The 22,703-nt window shown below is 48.1% G+C and overlaps 1 protein-coding gene across 1 annotated transcript; it reads left to right on the forward strand.

Annotated features, from left to right (window-relative positions):
• Position 1: 1 nt before the first annotated feature.
• Positions 2-19,444, forward strand: NAPA (NSF attachment protein alpha). The gene is made up of 11 exons (XM_053266988.1): positions 2-249; positions 7,359-7,441; positions 9,012-9,128; positions 11,417-11,463; positions 12,706-12,783; positions 13,417-13,472; positions 14,757-14,841; positions 15,951-16,055; positions 16,522-16,590; positions 17,194-17,244; positions 17,609-19,444. The coding sequence occupies exons 1-11, from the start codon at positions 146-148 to the stop codon at positions 17,708-17,710; spliced, it is 897 nt and encodes a 298-aa protein (XP_053122963.1). The 5' UTR covers positions 2-145; the 3' UTR covers positions 17,711-19,444.
• Positions 19,445-22,703: the final 3,259 nt, after the last annotated feature.

A 22,703-nucleotide genomic window follows, 5' to 3' on the forward strand; every position in this document is an offset into this window, starting at 1 on the left:
TGACGCAAGAGCGCGCGCGGCGACAGGACGTCAGACGCAGCCCCCCCTCCCGGCAGCGTCGGCGTCTCGCTCTGTCAGTGTGAAGGGAAAGAGGCGAAGGGAGGCCTCCGCTCTGCCGCTTGTCTCTCTTTGCTCTCCGCCGGCTATGGCCATGGATACGAGCGGCAAGGAAAAGGAGGCGCTGCAGCTCCTCGCCGAGGCCGACAAGAAAGTGCGCGGCTCCCAAGGCTTCTTCTCGGGGCTCTTCGGGTGAGGCCCGACGGGGATATGGGGGGGGGGGCTCTGGGGGCGGGGCCTGGGCCTGGGGGCGGGGCAGGGGCCTATCATAGTGGGGGCCACAAATGTATACTAAGCTGTTTCAGTAGGAATGCTGTTAGTATTATTGATATTGCTTATTTGTGCCTATATTAATACGTGGCCTTAGTGTAAGCACTTTAATTGGTTATTAATCTTATTAACACGAATACTAGTATTCCTACTATAATATTCATACTAACACTAAACATTCAAATCATTTAGTGTTGGTTTCAATATCGTTAGCAATATTGGCACTTCTTCAACTGCTTTTTTGTGTGTGTTACCCAATTGGAACACTTCTAAAAGCAGTGGTCTGTTTTTTTTTTAAAAAGGGGTAGTGTGGGGAAGAAAGTGAAATTGTGGCAACTTAAAAAAAAATCCCCATGGTATAGAAATGGTAATGTAATTGTTGTGTTGTAAGAACTGCATTGTAAGAAAAATATTGGTTCATTGCAGTTTGTGTATTAGGTAAACAAGAAAATGTAGAATTATGCTGACTGGAAGGGATTAAGGATATGTGCATTTTGAAATCAGAAAATGCTTGAGGAAGGGGGCCATTGTAGGACAACCAGGACAACTAGTTTGCTATTCTAATACTGTCTATTAGCATCTAAGTACACTTATTCTGCCTTTCTCTCAAAGCAGCTCAAGGTAGATGAGACCTTCAGGGATGTGATAGAGGCATCCCACTCCCAGGCTGATGGCACTTCTGCTGCCATGGAGAATGAAGGTCTCGGGGAAGGAGGATGTCAGTCTGAGGAAGATGGGAATGCTCCCTTAGAAGGGACCCCTTCTTTGGGTGATGTGTCCATTTCACCTTGCACAGAGGATGCTCCTCTGGGGTTAGGGGGCCTACTAGTAGTGGGTGATTTGATTGTTATGGGCGTAGAGAGATCGGTTTGTGACCCACGTGTAGACCAGATGGTGCCTTGCCTGCCTGCCTGGTGTGAAGGTTATGGGTGTCACACAGGGTCTAGATAGGCTGTTAGCAGTGCTGGGGAGTAATCAACTGTCATGGTGCACATTGGCACCAATAATGTTGGGAAATGCAGTCGGGAGGTCATGGAAGTCAAATTTAGGTTGCTAGATAGTATATTGAAGTCCAGGGTCTACAGGAAAATATTCTCTGAAGTTCTACATGTTCCACGTGCAGGGACAGTGATACAGGTGGAGTGGAGGGGTCTCAAAGCATGACTGAGATGGATGGCTCCCCTTGAACCAAGATGGGCGAGCTGGAGGACTCTAAGTCCAGCTTAATTTGAGGTTGGGAAGGGTCTGGAACTGGCTTAATTGTCAAAGCAGTGCAAAGATGAATTTCCTGATAGCCACAGCTGCCAACCATACTACCCAGAAGATTGCATCGGCACCCATTGGCTCTGCTCTGGTGGAAGCCCCGGTGCTTTGGCTGCTTGTCATGTTAAAAGTTTCCCTTCTCGCCTTGCAGTGTTCCCTACTCTGTTAAAGTGTGTAACTTGAGAGTCCATGTTTTTGTCTTAAGTGCTCACCAAACTTTTGTGAACCCAGTCACCTGATCCGCATCACATGGAGTTTGCTTCCTTTACATAAGAGCAGCCCTGCTGGATCAGGCCCAAGAAGGCCCATCTCGTCCAGCATCCTGTCTCATGCAGTGGCCCACCAGAGGCCTCTAGGAAGCCCTCAGGCAAGAGGTGAGGGCATGTCTGCTCTCCTGCAACTGGTTTTGAGAGGCATCTTGCCTCTGAGGCTGGAGGTGGAGGGAAGACATTAATTTGCATGCTTTTTTCACATTTATAAAAAATAGGCTGCTGTTAAGAGCTTGGGACCTGGTAGCGAATATGGAAGCTTTCTGCATAATCTGAATAGAAACTTAGGGGCTCCTTGAACCATGAGCTGATTGTGTGGCTGAGATGCCTCCGCAGCATCCTACCTTTTCTTTCCCTACTCAGCAGTAATCTCCTCCCAGACCCAAGAGTTAGGACAATGGGAAGCTGCCTTCTTCCAAGTCAGACCATTGGTCCATCTAGCTCAGTATTCTCTACTCAGACTGGCAGCGGCTTCTCTGAGTTTACAGGCAGGGGTCTCTCTCAGCCCTATCTTCTCTTCACAGCTTCTCTTGCTGCAGTCAGGTGGGCAAACTGTGGTTGAAATCACACAGCTGGTGGGGCTGCTGCCTTGGCAAGAGGCCAGAAAAGCACTGAGTCCATGTGTTGTGGCTCATTTGCTTTATTTTTGTTTCAGCTATTTTTAGGCTTCTCTTTTGCTTTTAAAAAAAGATACACAAAGCCATGTACAATAACAAAGTTTAAGACGACAAAACAAAATTAGGCACAGTGGATTAAGCAGCACTGAAATCAGTTTCTAAAAGGACCAGGAGAATAAAGAGGTCTTTGCCTGGTATCCAGAGGACAGCAACATGGACACTTGTTTCCATGTTGATTCCATGAGTGGGGCACCACGACTGAGACAGCCCCTTTCCCAGTTGCCTCTGGAGGCAGGGACACTTGGACATAGGAACACAGGAAGGTGCCTTCTACCGAGTCAGACCCTTGGTCCATCTAGCTCAGGATTGTCTTTATAGACTGGCAGCAGCTCTGCAAAGTTACAGGCAGCGGTCTCTCCCAGCCCTATCTGGAGATGTCAGGCAGGGAACCTGGACAGGCAGGGAACCTTCTGCCTGCAAACATGCAGATGCTCTTCCCAGAGCGGCCCCATTAGCCCCTCAGGGGAATACCTTACAGTGCTCACATGTAGTCTCCCCATTCAAATGCAAGCCAGGGCATACCCTGCTTAGTTAAGGGGACAGTTCATGCTTGCTACCACAAGACCAGGAAGGCCTCCAGTGAATGGGAGCAGACGTTCCTTCAGACTCAGCCTTCATTACCTCTGCAGCTGTCCAGGCTGTAAAGTCAGAGGAGTGATTAAGACCCAGGGATATGTCCCAGAAGGCAATGAGTCGCCTAATAGCTGGGAGGAGGGGTTGTGCAAGACGAATGCAGTTGCGTGCAGGGATTAAGAGTTTGTATGGGTGATGGGCAGGCCTGTTGGAGCTTCCTTAGATGAAGGGAAGCTTCCCCAAGATGCATTGCCCTGTGTCTGCACTCTCATGGAATGTGTGTTGGTACTTGCTGAACAGCCGAGGCTGTACCTCTGTGCATCCCAAGCCCTATGGAGCCCAGGAGGACTCTTCTGAACAAGCCTGCATAGTAACAGGTTGTACTTGCCTTGCTTGTAGCATTTGCAGTGTTACCTGGAGGAGTAAAACTTCCAGGAGTCAGAATGGTTTAGTTGCCACCCACCTAGTTGCCCAGATTTTGGCCTTGACCTCCCTCCCTCCCTCCGGGATGAGTGCAAGATGTGTGCATGCCACACTCACACCCTGGAATAGATGGCCACTGTTGCCCCCACCTTGGGACCCCCCAAGCGGGACATAAGTGGACAAGGAAGAAATAGAGAATGGCTAAAGGCAGTAGACTGGTGTCTCTTGGCACTGAATGGGTTGACTGGGCTGTGTGGCATAATAGGCTTCCGCCACCCACTCACTGGTAATGTAGATTCATGGGGAGGCCTGATCTAGGCCTGTACTTGCAGCTTACAGTAGGCTTTGGCAATTTTTCTTTGGCTCCAGGAGCCAGGCAGTGGACATTTGACAAAATTGAAGGACTTAATGATGGGCACTGGGGCGAGGGAGGCTAAATGGGCTTCTCTTTATTCCCTTTAAAAGTCAGGTACTTGGACAGCTGCAGATTTTATTAAATAGCACTGCCTTTGAAGATCCTAGTCTAGGCACTGTGGCTCCCTGGTGCCTGGGGTTTGTCAAGCCCTCCATTACAGTGACTCAGGAAAAAGGAAAAAGAGGAGTCAAGGAGAATCTTGGAAGAGCTGGCAGCAGGCCAGCAATTAGGGACTGGGTAGCAGATCCCTCCTGTTTTATGTGGCTGTCGGTACCTGCAGCCCCATGTTGGCTCAAGTCAGAGGAGGGAGCGAAGCTGAGCCATGAATAATGGGCAGACATGAAGGGCAGGAAAATGAGAAGCCACAGGACAGAAGCCTCTTGTAAGAGGAATGGGATGTGCTGGGGCTGAATGAACCATAGGGAGTGACAAGGACAGTAAATAATAAGGGCAAAACCCGACTTGCCTCTAATACATAGATCGGCTGTGAAGAATTGGGTATTTGCCCAAGGCCAAGACTTGCTGAGCCCTCCACTTCTGATGCAAATCTTTGTGTCCTGGGTGAGCCCTTCCCCTAAACCTGCCCCATCCTTAGACAAAAGAACCTGCTTCTTTAATTGTCAGATCTAAGAACTCCTTGGGTCCTCCCCCCCCCCCGCTTATTGCATAATAAGTGGAGCTCAGCCTGGGTTTGGGAGGAATTAAACAGAGGGAGACAATTCAGAGCAGTATAATGGAAAATCACAGCAGCAAGAGAGGGCGACTTTCTGTTGGCGCTCTGGAAGTGTCCTTAGTAACGCCCTGGGGGAACATCCTGCATCTCCTCGTTGACAGATGGGCTGACATGGTCCTCTGTGGTGTGTGTAATGGAGGTGTCGGTTGCCCTTGAGTTCTCTGTGGCAAACATAATGGATTCTGTATGAAATGACCTCCCCCACCCCGGAGCTGGAGCTGGGCTAGAACCTAATGGAGCTGTCGGCTCTTGCTCTGTAACCCGTGGGTGGCTAAGAAGAGAATTGCTCTGTGCTTGCAGTTCTTCCGAGCTGTGCATCTGTTTTCTCCCACAGGCAATGTCTGTTACTGAAGCATCAGCCGCTGCCATGCTAGAGTGGGGGTGGAGGGGATGCAGGGAACCGAAGAGGAGGACGACGGATGACACAGCTGGTGGCTCAGGGCCAGTGCTTTCTCTTCCACACAGTGCACATCTGGGCCTTCAGAAGTGGAACACCTCTGTGGAAGGGAGCCGAAACGGATAATGATTTTTCACAGGCTGTGGATGAGAGCTTGATGTGTTGGTGGGGCTGGCTGGTGCCTGTGGGTGGGAGGGGACTTGTTGCCACTTGGAGGCTGGGTGGAGGTGGGAGAAGAACTGATAAAATGGGTGAGCCATGAAAGGTCTGCCTTTCTGCTGCCCAGGATTCTTTCTCCGTAAAAGACAAAGACATGGCCCTGCTGACTGATGGATATGAACACTTGGAGATAATCATGTAGCACTTCCACTCCTAGTTTTATTTCTGTGTGGCGTGTGGGTGTGTGCAATATGATTCCTTGCTGCTCTGTTAAAAAAAACCAAACAGATTCCTGGGCAGGATTAGGGCCATCCTGCATTACAAACTGGGCAATTACTCTTTCCCAAGCCCTGGGGCTGTGACTGTCCAAGCCTTCCTAGGAGGCCTTCTGCAGCTGAGGTGGCTGAACCTGCATCTTCCAGGCCCAGCTCAATGCTCTGCCCACAGGACTGCACTGCTCTGCTGCGTCTTGTGAGAGCTGGATGCTGCCTCTGGGCCAGGAATGTATCACTCGCTTCCAGGGAGCTAAGCCATCGCTGACATCTTGCTCTGGCTTGGAGGCTGTGAGCTGCTCAGGCCTAGCTTTTCTAGCCACTATAGCTTGAAGGCTTTCCAAACTGGAGTCTGAACATATTTTTGGAAGTGACTGAGGGGTTTAACTCTTACATGTGCTCAAAACCTCTCTCTCAGATGTGTGTTGGAGCACAGTCCTCTTCCTTTTCCTTGTGCTCCTGCTCTGGGCCCCATCTCTCCCCAAGAGAGGGGGGAGCTTGGGCTTGGAAATGCTTTCCCTTCAAACCACAGGCCTTATTTTGTCGACACAAATTCCTGGCAAGGTCTGACTTCTTGCCATCTGCAAGCAATTTTCAAAGGGAGCTAATCTTGGTCTTCCAGGGGTGGTAATTGCTAAGAAGAGAATGTGTTGGCAGGGTAGGTGGGGGAAACATCCTTTTGGAGACAGTTCTGGGTGTTTTGAGTGCAGAACAGAAATGGCCCTGGGCAGGTGCAGCGTTTGGCAGGAACACGGGGCCTGCTGCATCCCTTCCCAGAGTCAGAAAGTGGGTGCACTGTTTGGCTGAATTGGGCCTTAGAAGGTAGGTTCCTTCTCACTTTAAGCTTGTATGCTGAGTCATGAAGATTGAGGAAGCTTTTGTTTGGCAACCAGAGGTATCTGCTTTTCTGTTTTGCACATTCCAAGCAGTTTACAGAGATGCATAAGATAGCAATAGGATTAAATGACTGCTTAGAACGACTACTTAAAACTAATACAAAATACTAAAACGCTAGCACTAAACACATTTAAATAACCAGCCAGAATGGCAGATCACTTCCTTAAAATAGCAGCTCAGAATTATCAATCAAAAGCTTGTTGAAACAAAAGTGTTTAAAAAGTGTCTAAACACTGAAAAGGGGCTCAACAATCTCCATGGGGAGGGAAGGTCTCCCACTATCCTGGTGCTACCACTGAAAAGGCCCTGTGTCTTATACCTGCTGCTTTGATCTCCTGTAATGGTGAGAGAGAGCAGGTCCTTTGATGCTGATCTTGGGTGTGAAGTAAAGACTGTATTGACTAGGTAGGCTGTTAACATTCAGCAGGCCTGGGAAATTTTTTCAGGTTTGGTGTTCTTAATCTATTGAATAGCTTTTTATTGGGGCTGTAACATTTAATTGCTTCAGTTAATCACTGAAAAACACATCTGATCAAATAAAAATACTAAATGCTATTGTTTTTGTTGTGTCTCATATATTGTCTCATATATATGTCGTGTCTCATATATATCTGTGATTTTTAAATATTTTAAATTTTGTACACCGCCTAAAGATGTACATCCCAGGCAGTATAAAAATATGATAAATAAAAAAATAAATAGAAAGCTGACCCTTCTTGGGCAGCAAACTGTAAATTTATTTTTAATCTGAAAACTGCAAATGGAAGATGTCATTTTAGAGGAAGCCTCTTGTGTGAGGGGAATGCAGAATGCCTTTTCTAAGATCTTGCTTTGATACATGAATCAAAGTTTAAATCTTGCCTTTCAGTCCTATAAAGGCCCCAAAGCAGCTACTGACAAGTCTTAAAAAGCAACTATAAACTGATGTGTGTGGTTTTTCTCTCTCACTCCAGGGGTGGCTCCTCCAGGGTTGAAGAAGCATGTGATATCTATGCAAGAGCAGCCAATATGTTCAAAATGGCCAAGAACTGGAGTGGTACGTAGCACCCCAACCTCCCACCTAAATTAAGTCTCTGCTGGTATTCTTTGAAACTGCACAGCTCAGCCCTACATCATGTCACCTGCTTGTGGAATGACTTTGATTTATTTAACACATTTTTATACTGCCCCATACACAAGTCCCTGGGTGGTTCACAATCTCAAAACACAGTTAAAGCATTAACACAATTAAAACAGTTTAAAATAAAAATTCTAGTACTTAAAACTTGAAGATGAAAGGATTCCTCTTGTTGCAATGCAGATGTGTGTATCGCAACCAAAGTGGGCAGCTGGAGCCCTATGGTGTTCAAGATAATGGTTAAGAGGGTATTATGGGTAACGAGCAAGTTCTGGGAGTGTCCACTGTCCTGGCCAGTTTCTTGTGAAGTTCTGGATTGGGTTTTCTGGCTGCCCTCTTACTAGGAACATAGGTAGCTGCCATATACTGAGTCAGACCATAGGTCCATCTCGCTCAATATTGTCTACACAGACTAGCAGCGGCTTCTCCAAGGTTGCAGGCAGGAATCTCTCTCAGACCTATCTTGGAGATGCTGCCAGGGAAGGAACTTGGAGCCTAGATGCTCTTCCCAGAGCGGCTCCATCCCCTAAGAGGAATATCTAACAGCGCTTACACTTCTAGTCTCCCATTTATATGCAACCAGGGTGGATCCTTCTTAGCTTAAGGGGACAAGTCATGCTTGCTACCACAAGACCAGCTGTCTTCCGGTGTCCTTGGAGAGGGTGAGGGGAGGGAGAGTCTTCTTGGTTTCTCTCTCTGGTGCCTCCGCTTGCCCATTTCAGCTTGAAGGGGAGGACATTGCCAGCGGCCACAAAGCTTGTGGCTGCTGGCAATGCCTTCAAAAAAGCTGATCCTCAAGGTAAGAGAGGAGGATGAGGCAGTTGTATGATCTGGGCAGAGAGCTGTGGTGGGCTTTGCTGCTGTTAAGGCAGGGAGATGGGAGAGTGAGGTGGTGGTATGAATCCCTCGGCCAGTAAGGAGAGCTGGTCTTGTGGTAGCAAGCATGACTTGTCCCCATAGCTAAGCAGGGTCTGCCCTGGTTGCATCTGAATGGGAAACTTGATGTGTGAGCACTGCAAGATATTCCCCACAGGCGATGAAGCTGCTCTGGGAAGAGCAGAAGGTTTCAAGTTCCCTCCCTGGCTTCTCCAAGATAGGGCTGAGAGAGATTCCTGCCTGTAACCTTGGAGAAGCCTCTGCCAGTCTGTGAAGACAATACTGAGCTAGATAGACCAACGGTCTGACTCAGTATATGGCAGCTTCCTATGTTCCTATATGGTGATTGGGAGAATGGTATCTGGAGGACTTAAGATGAGAACTTTCCTGTTGGATGTGGAGACCAGCATAACAAAGATCCTCACCTCACCATATCCTCCATAGCCTTTGGTCTCCTGCCATCCTCCTGGGTTGTGAGGAGGAAGGCGGGGGGGCCCGTAGCTTGAGTTCTCTTTTGTGGCTTAACAAATCCTGAAGTTGGAATTGATGTGTTAGCACAAGTTCCGAGCCTCATACAGCTTTCTGGTCTCTCTCTTTCCCAACCCTCCCCCAGCTGCTGGGAATGCCTTCTGCCAGGCTGCTCAGCTGCATCTTCAGCTGCAGAACAAGCATGATGCAGCCACAAGCTTTGTGGATGCTGGCAATGCCTTCAAGAAAGCTGATCCTCAAGGTAAGAGAGGAGGATGAGGCGGTTGTATGATCTGGGCAGAGAGCTGTGGTGGGCTTTGCTGCTGTCAAGGCAGGGAGATGGGAGAGTGGGGTGGTGGTGGTATGAATCCCTCGGCCAGTAATCCTCTTGGAGGCAGAATGCATCCTTCTGCATAAACCTGTTGATGCACAAACCTGTTTAAATTGCAGAATTTGGGTCTCTGCAGGATAAAGCTTTGGGGATTAACCAAGTGCATGGCTTGTCCTTGAAGAGATGCACATTTGCATAGTTCACATTGATGTACTTCTACGCTTGGCTGGGAGTTTCTTGGGTGGGAGCGGGAGGCAATGTAGCGGCTGGCTTCTACTTACAGTGCTTACCACCAACTTCCTCCAAAGCTGCACATCACATGGGCTACTGAAGGGCAAAAGCTCTGGTGCCAGCTGGCCGCCTTGCATTATACACGGAGGTGTCCCACTTTAGCTGGAATCCTCAGTTGCCTGTGGCGTTGCGTAAGGATGCCGAGTTGACACATCTCTCCTGGCTGACCAGGCCGCCTGAATCTTATGCATGCAAATCACAATGCCCCAGCCCGTGTGGGGCTGGGGGCGGGGTCTCCTTATTTTGCACACAGTCTCAACACTTGGTACTGCAAAGTGCCTTTGAGCCTTGTGCAATCTGTCTTCAGCTCCACCCATGTAGCAATTATGAAATTAGGCTGGACTTGCAGCATTTAAATCTTTCTCTCTCCTTCCTTCCTTAAAAGCACTGCTTGAGGGAGAGGAACATAGGAAGCTGCCTTCTACTGAGTCAGACCCTTGGTCTATCTAGCTCAGTATTGTCTTCACAGACTGGCAGTGGCTTCTCCAAGGTTGCAGGCAGGAGTCTCTCTCAGCCCTGAGAGTCTTCAGCTTTTTTTTTTATTTTTATGGCTGGTGCCCCCACTCCCTCTGCACAGCAGCTAGAACAGGGCCTCTGCTTCAGTGCTCTTGTGGATCAAAAGGGCTGTTCTGCCTCTCCTGGAAGAGGATCCCGCTTCTGCCTCCCTGTTGGTAACCATTAACAGGAAAGATTCAAGAGAATGAGTAAGGAGCCCCCCCCCCCTCGCCAATAGCTGCCTTGCGGGGGCAGGGGAAGAACCTGATGAGAGAAATCTAATCTCCCAGGGATTTGTTTAATCTTCTGGAGATTTGCATTCTGCTTGCTGCTGCAGCAAGAGCAGAGCCAAAGAGCAAGTCTCACCCCTCCCATTGGGTTTAGGGAGGCAGATTAGCTTTGGTGGGGGGCAGTGTTCCCTCTAAGGTGTGCACACACACACTGTGCACACTGCCTTGATACTGCCACCCAGAACAAAACTCAGTCGGCACACAGATGAGAAAAATTAAGAGAGAACGCGGGGGGGGGGGGGTGAGGTGCTGGGCACTTGAGGACTTGCACAAACTCCAGGCTTTTAAAAATATGGCTTTAAAAGAAAGGATCTTGGTTTTGGCACCTAAATTCTCCATTTGGATTTTCTGCTTTTTAGTCATGGTTGCTTTCTCCAGAGCTGCCGCGAGTAGAAGGGGAAAACACTGCACGTGTCTGGCAGAATCAATCCAGTCTAGACTAGGGTTGTGTGCACAGCATGTGGCCCTCGCCCAGCTTCTGCACTCATCTGCTTCACTAGGTCATAAACACTTAATTGTGGCACGGACTGCAGTGATGGAAAGGAACTTGGTAGGGTGTAATAATCTTACCCTGAACACTGGAAACTGAAACCTGCAGATTGCACCCTCACTTGTCCATTAAAACAATGAGGACTAGAAACTGGGTTCTTAAAAGACTGGTGTTCTCAGTGTCTAAGTGGGTGTGAACAGGATGCATGTGTCTCTAGCTTAGATGTGTTCCAACAGTGTAGTTCCTCAGTTGACCACACAAGGGCAGCATAGGAGCCCATCTTGTTGATAACTGGGGCATTGGCTGTATGCTGCATGGAGGAGCCAGGTGCACCGGATTACCCCTCTTGCATCTGAGGAGGAGGAGGATTTGGTGGGGAAGGCTTCCTGGGACTGCTTGTATCCATTCCCTCCTGGAGGAAAAATCAGAAAATACCACAAATCCTCCTGCTCTGCTGGGCACTCTTCCAGTGCCCATCAGATCCGTAGCCTTCAGCAGCTTTTCCTTAAGTGGCTATTGATCTCCTCCAGGGAGGGAACTTTGGTATAAATAAATCCACTCTGACCTCTCTTTCAGAGAGGTCAGAGGAGCAGTATTGCCAGATTTCTTTATTCTGCTGTGTTTAAAATTGCCAACTCTCTTTATTTTAACAGAGGCCATTAACTGTCTCCTCAGATCTATTGAGATCTACACTGACATGGTAAGCCCGCCTTGAGATGTCTCTGCCCTGTTTGGAAGCGAGCTGATGTTTTTTCTTTCCAACTTGAGACATTGTGTAGGAGCAGGGGAAAGGGCGGCGGTGGCTGCCAGCGCTGCAAAGGGCACCCTTCCCTCCCAGTCCACCCTCTGGCGTGGGCACGGCTCTCCTTTGCAAGGGGCCCCAATGGGAGCCCTGTGCGTGAGGCGTCAAACTGGCTTAAGAGGCTGAGTTCAGCTTGAGGGGTGAGGAGCATCTGACTTCCTGGAGGGGGGTGGGAATCGCCCCACGTACTTGCCAAGGTGCAAGTGAACAATGTGTGGGAGTGAGGCTCCATCCAAAGTGGTCTCGAGGTAACAATTGCTGGCTGAACAAAGCGGCTTGTGCTGCTTGCCAGGAGATTTGCGGTTAATCTTCTGAAGGGTGGTTCTCAAGAGGGGAGGAGGGAAAGTGTGTGCTTAAACTGGTACAACACCTTGGGATTGACAGTACTTGAAATATAAAGCCAATTGCTTTGCCAAGTGAATCGAAGAATGCGCAGGTGCTGGCCAAGCTTAATCTCTGGCTTGTACTTCCACAACAGAAGTCGAATTTGTGCATAAACATTTAGACAGTCTCATTTATGTGCATCAGGCCTTCATGTCCCCCTTGCAGATTTGTGGGGTGGGGAGTGTTTCACATGCCCAAAACGTAGCTGAAGTTACTGCGGGATGCATTTTGCAGGTTCAGAAATTGGGAATGCGGGTGCTTCAGGAACCTCCCATTTCCCGGTTAGGCAGCATCTAACCGGATCATCAGAACCCAGCCACTCTGACCTGAGGGATCCACCAAAAGTTCTTTTATTATGTTACGCCCACTCTTCTCCCTTTGCAAGGGATTTGCAAGTCAGGAAAACAAAACAAAAATAATGGCAAATGCGGAGTCAGAGGATGGCAAATGCATTGCCGGAGGATGGCTGGGATTCATGAAGACTTACCCTGAAGAAGAGGTGCCTAACCTCTTCTTTAGAGGTTAATTTTTTCCTTAAGAAATTACTCTTGCACTGTTCCTGTTTTGCCCTCTTACCTTTATTCTAGCCTGTTGCACAGAAGCTGGAGATTATTGACAGCTTCCAGGTTCCCATATCTCTGGTTACTGATGACCCCAAATTGAGCAGCTTTGTGGCCAGGTGTACGCTAGTACTTGAATGTTCCTCACTGGTGTCTCATGTTTCATACCCATCTCTGTCTCTGTTCCCCCAACTAGGGCCGTTTCACCATTGCAGCCAAACACCACATAACGATAGCGGAGATCTACGAGACGGAGCTGGTGGACATTGAGAAGGTATATGCTAAGGGAGCTTCTCTGTCCCTCTAGTCCTGCTCAGAGGCCTTCTATAAATGGTTGTGCTGTGCCCATCTCCTGTAGGGCTTCCGCCTCAAAGGACTGCAGATGTTGGAACTAGAATAAACTGAAGAATAAGCTTATTGGGGCGCCTTTCACTTCTTGGTTCTGACATCCAGGCTTCAGTGGATATAGAATTGGGGGGCAGGGAGAATAAGTGGGTTCTAGGGGCTGAGGCATGCTCTGGTAGCTGGGGCTTAATTGGAGTCCTGAACTTGTGTTCAGATCTTATGAGCTTCAGTCACAGATTGGCTAGGGCAGTTGCTACATTTTCAGGATGGCTGGCGAGAAGATGGCCTGTAAAGTGCTTCCTTGCCACTGACACTTAACCTACGTGATCGTGAAGAGGGAGTTCGTGTGTGTGGGGGGGGTAAATTCTGCCTGCTGCAGCTTCCCAGCACATGGGGTAGGTTGTTGCCTTGAAGGGCTCGCAAGCAGGACAAATCGGCATGTGTCCGGCTACTGGAAGTGACAAAACTGGGCTATGTGCCCTTTTTGTCTGAATCCAATTCCATACATTGGAGTTCTGTCCTCCTACTTGAATTTCTTTTCCTCTATTTGCTTCCTTTCCAGGCGATAGCCCATTATGAGCAAGCTGCAGACTACTATAAAGGGGAAGAATCTAACAGGTAACTAGAGGACCTTCTGTATTCTCCCACTGTAGGATTGCCACTTTGCCGTGGTTCCACCCTGGCCTATTGGGTGGGCCTTGGAAGGTGGTGCTGTGCACCCACTGTGCACCCCCTCCCACCCCCACAGGGGTCTCCTAGAATGTTTGTATTGGAAGGGACCTTGGAGGTTTTCTAGTTCAGGCTCTGGCTCGGAGCAGGAATCTGCCAGTGAATCCACTACAGAGTGTGTCCGTCCTCGTTCATGTGAGTGTGGGGGGTTGTGTAGTAAAATAAATAAATAGAACTTGATTTGTTAGTCGCTCCATAACAAATTGTTCTCTGGGCAGCTTACAACACAACATTAAAACATGAGATAAAAACACACATTAAATCATAACAGACCAAAAGGGGGTGTGTATATGTTGGGGGGAGAGGGTACAAAATACAATACTAAAATACAATTTAAAAAAAAATCTAAAAAAATAAGTTACAGTCAGATAAAAAAAGTTAAAAATGAAATTGTGTATTCTGGCTGTGCAAATGTGGGGTGTTACACATGAGAAGTAATTTTTTGTAATGAATGCTTGGGCAGAGTCCATGTTTGCAGCAGAAAGTGGAGACAGAATGGACTGTGCTCCTTCATACTACAGGTGGGAGTCACGTTATTGAATGCTTCTCATGTGTAACACTCCCCTGCCCCTAGAAAAACCTCTTTTAAAAATAGCACAGAAGGAGGAGGGGATAACTGTTCTCCCCTTGGGGGTGTATATGCACACACTACTTGTATTTGCAGGGAGTCTTTTTTTGGAGAAACATTCAAAAATGTTTACTGTTTACAGTAGTGTACAGTAGCAAGTTTTGTGTGGTAGTGGTGAAAACACAACAAATGACTCTGTCATGATCCAGTTGTTTCTGAATGTATTTGTTAAACTTTGTAGCTGATCTTTGATTGGTGGTGGTGGTTGAGAAATGGCATCTCCCACTTGTGGCCTGCAGTAGTACAGTCCATTCTTCCACTGCATGTTGTATGGGAAGCCAAACCGTAGGTTGGAATAATTCCTTGCCAATTAGCAGGGTCTGTGCCCCTCTTGTGGGGTCCATCTGTCCTAACAATTTGCCTCTACCCTTTGGGCATTCTGGTTTCATTCAACTGAGATGTCCTGGGGCCACAGACCCAGCTGATTGTTTGTTTGTGTGTGTGTGTGTGTGTGTGTGTGTGTGTGTGTGTGTGTAGCGCAAAAGTTGGGGGTGTGCTTTCTGCTCTCGTCTGGATGCCTTGAGCTTGTCTTCCTCTCCCTGCAGCTCTGCTAATAAGTGTTTGCTGAAAGTGGCCACCTACGCAGCTCAGCTGGAGCAGTACCAGAAAGCTATTGAGATCTATGAGCAGGTCTGGTTATTTGTCCTTCCCTCCTCCCCATTCATTTTTATTAAAGCCTTAAATAAGATGCACAGGATGTATTAATGGTCTCAATACAGCATCTGAACGCTTCACTACAGTCAGGGTTCCATGTAATTCCATTCTGGGGCAGGGGTAAGCTTCCAAGAAATGTAAATCATGTATTTTGCTATCTCTCTAAATGTGTCCATGTTGACTGTGTTGAGTAGTTCTAGTTCTGTTAGTCGTGGAGCAGAGCAATGGGTTGTGGAAGCCACTAAAGCTCTGCGCCCCCCCCCCCCCCATCTGCGACAGGGACCCTTGCATGGCCACCGCTTTGCCTATCGAGACATCTGATCTTGCCCGTGCACACGGACACTGCAGTCTAAGGACTAGAAACTTCTAAGCTATTAAATTAAGGCCCTTGGGAATCTGCAGTGTGCCTGTTATCCATATGCTGTGCCTCTTCTGAGCTCTCTGTGGACCTTTCCTAGTTTCCCACACAGAAACCCCAGTTGGATGGCGCAAGTGGGATGCATACCTGGTCTTGTGGTAGTGAGCATGAATTGTCGCCCTTGCTAAGCAAGGTTCTCCTTGGTTTGCTTTTGGGCAAGTGACTGCACATGAGCAATGTCTGCTGTAAAGATATTCCTCTTAGGGGATGGGGCCGTAGCTCAGTGGAGGAGTATCTGCTTGGCATGCAGAAGGTCTTGGGTTCAACCCCTGGCATCTCCAGGTAGGCGAAAGACTCCTGCTGAAACCTTGGAGAGCTTCTGCCAGTCAGTGTAGATGATACTGAGCAAGATGGACCAACGGCCTGACTCAGTATAAGGCAGCTTCCTATGTTCCTATGAGTTGCAAACAGAGATTTATTTACATATGTGAATCCATCTTATATGGTGTTAGACCATTGGTCCAAGTCAGCCTTGTCTGTGTTGACTGGCGGGGGTCTTTGCCAGCCCTGCCTGGAGGAGGTGCCAGGGATTGAACCTGGGAACCTCTGTATGCAGGGCAGATGCTCTGCCACAAAGTTAAGGGGGCCCAGAGGAACCAGACTTCCCAGGGACCTGCATAAACTTGCAACGCATGTTTAATTGTGCTCTCCTCCTCGGCATCTCTAGGTGGGCACCAGCGCGATGGACAGCCCCCTGCTGAAGTACAGTGCAAAGGAGTACTTCTTCAAGGCAGCCCTCTGCCACTTCTGCATCGACATGCTCAATGCCAAGGTTTGGTCAACGCTTCTCTATCCCTTCCTAGAGATAAGATACTAAGCTTTGTATCTGCGCTGTAAAAGTCCAGCACCCAAAGAGCCTCTTTGGGGTGTCTGATCTCTTGGGTGCATGGGGCAGATTTTGGGTACAGAATGGGGGGTGGACGTTGTTCTCTGGCTCCTCCTATTTCATGACCCCTTGGATTCTGTCCAGTGAGTTGGCAGGCGGTGGGTGGTGGGGCGGAGAGTGAAAGCAGCATGCAGGATTTGAGGGTTGACTTACTGGGTCAAGGCCCTGAAGCCTTGCAAAATGAAATCAAGAGCCTGGTCAAACTGTTGATAGGGGTGTGCTTGGTGCTGGAGTGGGATGGAGGGTTTTTCAGCATGTAAGAGGAATGGGCTTGGGCTGTTGGCAAAGGCCAAGCCTTTGCAGGATCAGTAACTGACTGCTAGGGCTTCACCCCTTTTCTTCTTCCAACCAGCTGGCTGTACAGAAGTATGAAGAAATGTTCCCCGCCTTTTCGGATTCCAGGGAATGCAAGCTGGTTAAAGTGAGTAGTTCTGTCTTCAGCCTGGCAACTGGAGTGGGGTCTAGACATCTCTGGGCTGGGCAGGTTCATCTCTGTCCTGCTCTGGCAACTAGAAGGAGTGTGTTCGCATACTGTGTAGTCCTGAACTACACAAGAAAACTTGGATCCTGTGCTCGGATAGGTTTATGCAAGCTTCGTTAATGAGATGGCATAACTGGCTTTTCAGAATTCTTGGTGGAAAAATAAGGCAGGTCGGGGGGGGGGGTGAGCAGTGGTAAGATGAGGCTGCAAGTGCATGGATGGAGGAACAAAGGGTCACCTTGGAAGCAGGGGTTGTGCCCAAGCCTTGACTCTGAGCACAAGTGCCAGGATGCTCAGGAGCCAGGTGAGGGAAGAGGGCAGGTGCTCCTGAAGTCCAATCTTGTAGCATGTCCATATGCCAGCAATAGCTTCTGAGGAAAAAACAACTTGACCCTTCCCATGTCACACAATTACATGGAGTGCTTTTTTGGCCACGGAGGCGTGCATGCCCACCGCATCCTTCTGTGGACCCTGCTGCCACTTACTTACCTTGCTGTGTTTGGCCTCTGGCCCAGATAGACTCCTCTCCTGTCTCCTCCATAGAAATTGCTGGATGCTCATGAAGAACAGAACATCGACAGCTACACTGAATCGGTAAGGTGGTGGCTCTGCTGCTGCCTCTCAGGGCGGCAAGCCTTGTGGGGATATCTGGTTTGTGTCTCCTTGTTCTCCAGCAAGTCAGCCTAGGTGGGCAACTCGAGTTTGTTCTGCTGGGATCTGGCTTGTGTCGGGTCTCACGGCCAACTCCCCTCTTCCTTGGGTGAGGGCACACAGGCAGGGAGGGCTTCAGGTGGCATGAAGAACTTGGTTGCAGTTGAGTCAGGCACCAGGTGGCCTGCAAAGTATTGCAAGCTGCTTTTGAAGGCAGACCTCCCTCTGCCACATAGGGGCCTCCTCTTGAGCATTGCCTTGATTGCCTCTGGGCTCCGCTTGTTGCATCTCTTCCCTGTCCCCACAGGTGAAGGAGTATGACTCCATCTCTCGCCTGGACCAGTGGCTCACCACCATGCTCTTGCGCATCAAGAAAACCATACAGGGTGAAGAGGAGGACCTGCGCTAAGCTGCTGCCCCCCTCCCCCCCAAACCCTTTGTCCCTCATCTGCAGAACTCTCCGTGGATCAGCTCTGGGGGAGGAGGGGTCTTGGCATGAAGGAACTGGACTTAAATGGCAAATGGTTTATTATTATTTCCTTCCTCATCACCCCTCTCCCTTCCACCACCTCTTCGCACTGCAGCAAACAGGGCAGGGCGTGTGTCATCTGTGGACAAGCCCCAACTGGGAAAAGATGAAGGCTGTAACGTGAAGTTCTCAGTTTCCACTGCTGCGCTTCCCTTCCCAGGTGTGAGAATGCATTGCTTCCCGAGCCAGCTTCTGCGTCGTCCTGAAGGCTTAAAATGTTGTATGGTTCTATATTTAAAGTCTCTCTAGTGGGTTCAGATGATGGCATCAGCTTCCTTTCCTCCTTCCAGATAACTTGTTTGAAGAAGCTTCCCCAGGGGAGGGAATGGTCGTCCTCTGTACAGCAGAGGAGAGGCCCAATCCCTGTTGCCTCGTCCCATCACATCCCCGATTGCATTTTCCAGAGCAGTTCCTGCTTCCTCTTGGACGGGGATTACAGGGATGGGAGGTGGCTCCTTCCCTTTCCTTGAACTTTTACCAAATGTGTGTCCTTGAAGAGTTTCCAGTCAAGCAGCATTGCTTAGTAGTCTAAAGGTTGACAAGGAGTGGAGTCTTCAGTGGGGGTTGGCTTCCCCCCTTCCCGCCCCCCTCATTTCCCAAGTATTGACAGAGTTCTGTGATAACACCACTTAGCAATCCTAGATATGTACATAAAGTATGTGTGCTAACTCTGCTTCTTTTCCTGACTGCAAGAAGCTTTTTCTCACAGCCCAAATGTGCCACCACTGAATTCAGGTAGGAAAGCTTCATCTTGGCTCTCCTCCTTCCCGCCTCGGGTTAGAAATCGGCACCTCCCAGCCATGCAGTCTGCTGGGTGGCAGCGCATGGCCGACTCCTTCCTAGCGGATGCAAGATGCTCCTGCTGCTGCCTGCGTGGTACAAGGCGGCCAGTTCCTGATCCCATGCGGCAGATAGCCCAAATCCCCAGTAGCACTGGCAACGTTTGTGAGCGGGCTGTCTCGGTACTGACCACGTCGTCCTGCATGATTGCCCTCCTTCAGGCTTAGGTCAAAGGAAGTGTTCCTTCCCCAGAGTATTCTGTGTTCTGTATTCATTGCCATAAAGCTTGGTATGTCTCTCCCCCCCCCCCCCCCCCGGTTTCCTCTTTTGATTTAAAGAAAGGGATCTTTATCATGTAGCCTGGGAAAAAAGAGTCAGTCTTTGGTGGGGGAATTTGCCCTTTCGTAATTCTCATGCTAACTTTCTCCTGCTGAAACCTTGGAGAGCTTCTGCCAGTCAGCACCTCCATTAAAGGGAGGGGTGGGGTGGGGTTCAGATGTGCTGCTGCATGTTTTAAAATGTCCACAAGAAAGCCACTTTGCTGATCATAGTAAAATAACATGCACACAGCAACGGAATTAACAAAACTCTGCATGGGTAGAAAAAGAAACCACAGTAATGTCAGTCTTAATGGTAGCCTCTCTCTAGCTTAAGTTCCTGCTGCTTCTCTGAGTTCAAATGACTTGCATGTCTTCAGATGTACTTTCCCTTGCTATTCTGTCCCTCCCCATGTTTAATTCTGCCACCTTCCCATCACCCCCTCTAAGTTGTGACTCTGTTTCTGAACACTGGCTGTGATTCTATATGTCTATAAAAACACAATTGTATGCTTGACTCTGGCTGCCTGTGTGTGCGTGTGTTTGGTCTTCTGACACATTTATTGTCATGAACTTGGAGTGCAATGAACCTGAGTTCTTGCTTCTGCTTCTCCACTGACGGGTGCTTTCAGGATTTTGTTTGGTCATGCTTATGTACTCTGTGCTAATTTGCAGAACCCAACCCTTGTGTCAGTGGTCAAACTGTGCCCTTTGCATAAGTTGTGCACATTTTGCCTATGCAATTCTACTTCGGTGCAAGGCATTGAAGCTCCATTCTCCAGTTGACTAGAGTTCCCCTGAGCCTTGTTCTGGCTATGAAAATTTTTACCCAGCTTGTCAACATGCATTGATGCAAACTTCATGGCCCATAAGGATTAGCAACTTGGGCTGTTTCAAACAAAACAGATCCTTGGGCTTCTGAGGTCTGTGTCCAGTCCTCCTGCTTCTGTTGTGTTTCTGTGCAGCACAGAACCCTGGGTTCACACAACTCTGAATGACTATATTTCAGCATTCTGGTTTTGGTTTGCAACATGAGATAGAAGGCAATCAGCTTGAGGCAGTTTTTTCTTGTGGCCTCTCTCGTGCCAAAGCAAAAGTGATTGGCTTAGTGGAGTCCTACCACAAGACCCAGCTGTAGCTGGGATCTACAGCTGCTTGCTTTGAGCTTCATAGATTTCCAAACTGGTACCTGGGTTTCAGAAGTGTGCCTTGTGATCCAATTAACTTTCCATGTTGCTATAAAAGTAGTCCTGTGAAAAAGGAAATGCCGTTTTTACTTTGTCATGCTCCTCCAGGCCAGTGCTGACAAGAGCAGGAATTCTGGAGAGAGAGAAAAGAGTGGAAAAGGCACGCTCAGAATAGGGAAGGAAGCTCCTCTCCTTGGAAGGGTCAAACGTCAATATTTCCTATGGCTCATATTATGAGGTAAAATATTCAGACCGTTAGTTAATTAATCGGCTTTTAAAAATCTGATTCATGAACACCTGTGGAATGTAGAAGATGCAAGGTGACTTTTTGAGTGTCCCAAAGGAAGGGGGCAGTTCTTCAGTGTGAAAATAATAATAAATATTTATCCAGGGCTATCCTGAATAGCTAATCAAATGTGGAGATGCAGGATGCAGATCTTGCTGTACTACTGCAGTAGAGAGCAATCTGTATTAACAATACGATAAAAAGTCCTAGACAACCTGGTATTGTGGAAGATACTGGGTATACTTTTTCAGTGGAGTGGCGTTGGCTTTTGATGTTGGAGGGAAACAGGGTTCTTTATGTGGGGGTGGAAGGAAGTGAAATGGGAAGGAGAAAACTCTAATGGGTGACCTTCCCCCAGTAACATTATATGCAAGAGATAAGGAGTGAAGGTGATAGTACTACTGTAAGTACTGTACTGAGTAAGACTTAGTAAACCACAATGTTAACGCACATACTACTGGAACAAAGAGACTAGTAGTACATAAAACCTTCTTGGTGTTTTGGTGTGGGGTGTGTGTGTGTATTAAAAATGACACAGGCTTTGCCCAAGCTTACAGTAATACTTGATAAAAAACAAAAAACCAATTCAGGTGCAGATGCTCTCTCAAGTTGTATGATGACACTGTTTGCCATGGCTACTGAGACAGTTGTGGGAGGAGGAGAGCAGCCAATGGCAAGTGGGCCCAACTAAGCAGATGTAGTGAGTCAAGGGCACTGCTGCCTTGCCTCTCCCTCTCCCTCAGCCAAATAATAATATTAAAATGTAGAACCTCTGCCAAATGTAGCAATCGATAAATTCTAAATGCACTTGCATGTAGAAATTTAACTACTCAGCTCCTGCATGCATTGCTGCTTAAAGGCTGCAGAGTATGGCCTGGGAGACACACGGTGTCTTTGTGGAATTAACAGTTGAGCTGCAAACCATACCGGCTTAATCAGTACAGTCAGCTGCAGCTCTAGAGGGGCAACTCTTAATGAATGGGGTTGACAGGGAGAAAGTCTGAACCCATTCACAGTTCACAAACAGTAGTCACCCTCTTCCCCACCCTAGAGAAGGGAAAGGTCTAATATTTTCAGTTTGTCTCCATATCCAACATGTAGTCTTTTAAATGTGTATATTACGCTAATTGGCAGTCACAATTGGGAGATTTTCATGTAGTTTTCAAACCCTTAGGCTGGTACTATGTGGTGATCTGCCTAAAACGTTGGATGTTACTCTTAAAATAATTAAATATATGGTAGATTTATGAAAGACCACTCTCTGAAACATGACCTTGTGCAGAGCTTCAGTCTAAAACCTCAAGCAATGTAGGCAGTGGTTTATCGCAACATATGGCTTTGGGGTGTGGGGGAGGGAAGAGAGAGAGGGAGATTAGCTGGTGCCTTTGAAGACCTGCTATTTTGATCATTGGTGCTCTTGCTTGAGCTTTCAGTGCATGTGTTTTGTATAAATGTTTTCCTCTAGCTTGTTACTCAATTTCTATTCCTCAGTAAAATTGCATTAAGGTGACATGTTGAAGGTTGTAACATCTGTGGTAAATTTCAAGTAAGAAAATGTCATTGGGTTTCTCAATTAAGGTGAAAGGAGCTAGCCTATATGAGTGAAAATCAGAGGTTTAGCAGCAGCTTTCAGCTGGAAAGTCGGAGACAGTAGAGTGTGTGTCTGTAGGGGTCTCTCTCACCCCCCCCCCCATGGTAGGAATCCAGCAATCCTTGTACAGCCTCCCCTCCCCCATTTTTAAATGGCCCTTTCTCAGGAGAGAAATGGGGCCTGATTTCACACCACCTGACTTGCTCTTGTGCTTTCACACCAACATCCTTCACCTTCCTACTCTTTCCCCATTGCTCTGCTTGCTTTGCAAGTGGTATGTATTTACTCTTCAGGAGTCTACCCTGCACTAGCTTCTGAAGGAGTGGCTGTTCATAAAGTGAGTAGAATGTTGTACAGTTTTAAAGCAAAAAAGAGCTTACAGCCTGGTCTCATGCATGTTCTTGCCACACAAAGTCGGCATAAGATTGCAGATAAAACAGGAAATATTGCTGGGCTTCTTCCATTCCTGGATACATTCTAATGGGATAGCTGGTCTTGTCCGTTACAGACCTCATGGTAGAGGAAGAAACTCTGTGCAAAAGCAAGCTGTAACTAGCCTCATGTTCAAACAATTGTGTTCATATGTCAAGGGAGGAGAGCACTCTATGCCTCTGCCAGCCTGGAGTCCCTGAAAACTTATGCCACAATACCACTGCACTGCTAAATACAGCAGCTCAGAAGTAAGTCTAATTAGGGTCCTAAAGGTAAAGTG

This window comes from Hemicordylus capensis, chromosome 7 (assembly GCF_027244095.1).
Source record: "Hemicordylus capensis ecotype Gifberg chromosome 7, rHemCap1.1.pri, whole genome shotgun sequence".
NCBI classification, from domain to species: domain Eukaryota; kingdom Metazoa; phylum Chordata; class Lepidosauria; order Squamata; family Cordylidae; genus Hemicordylus; species Hemicordylus capensis.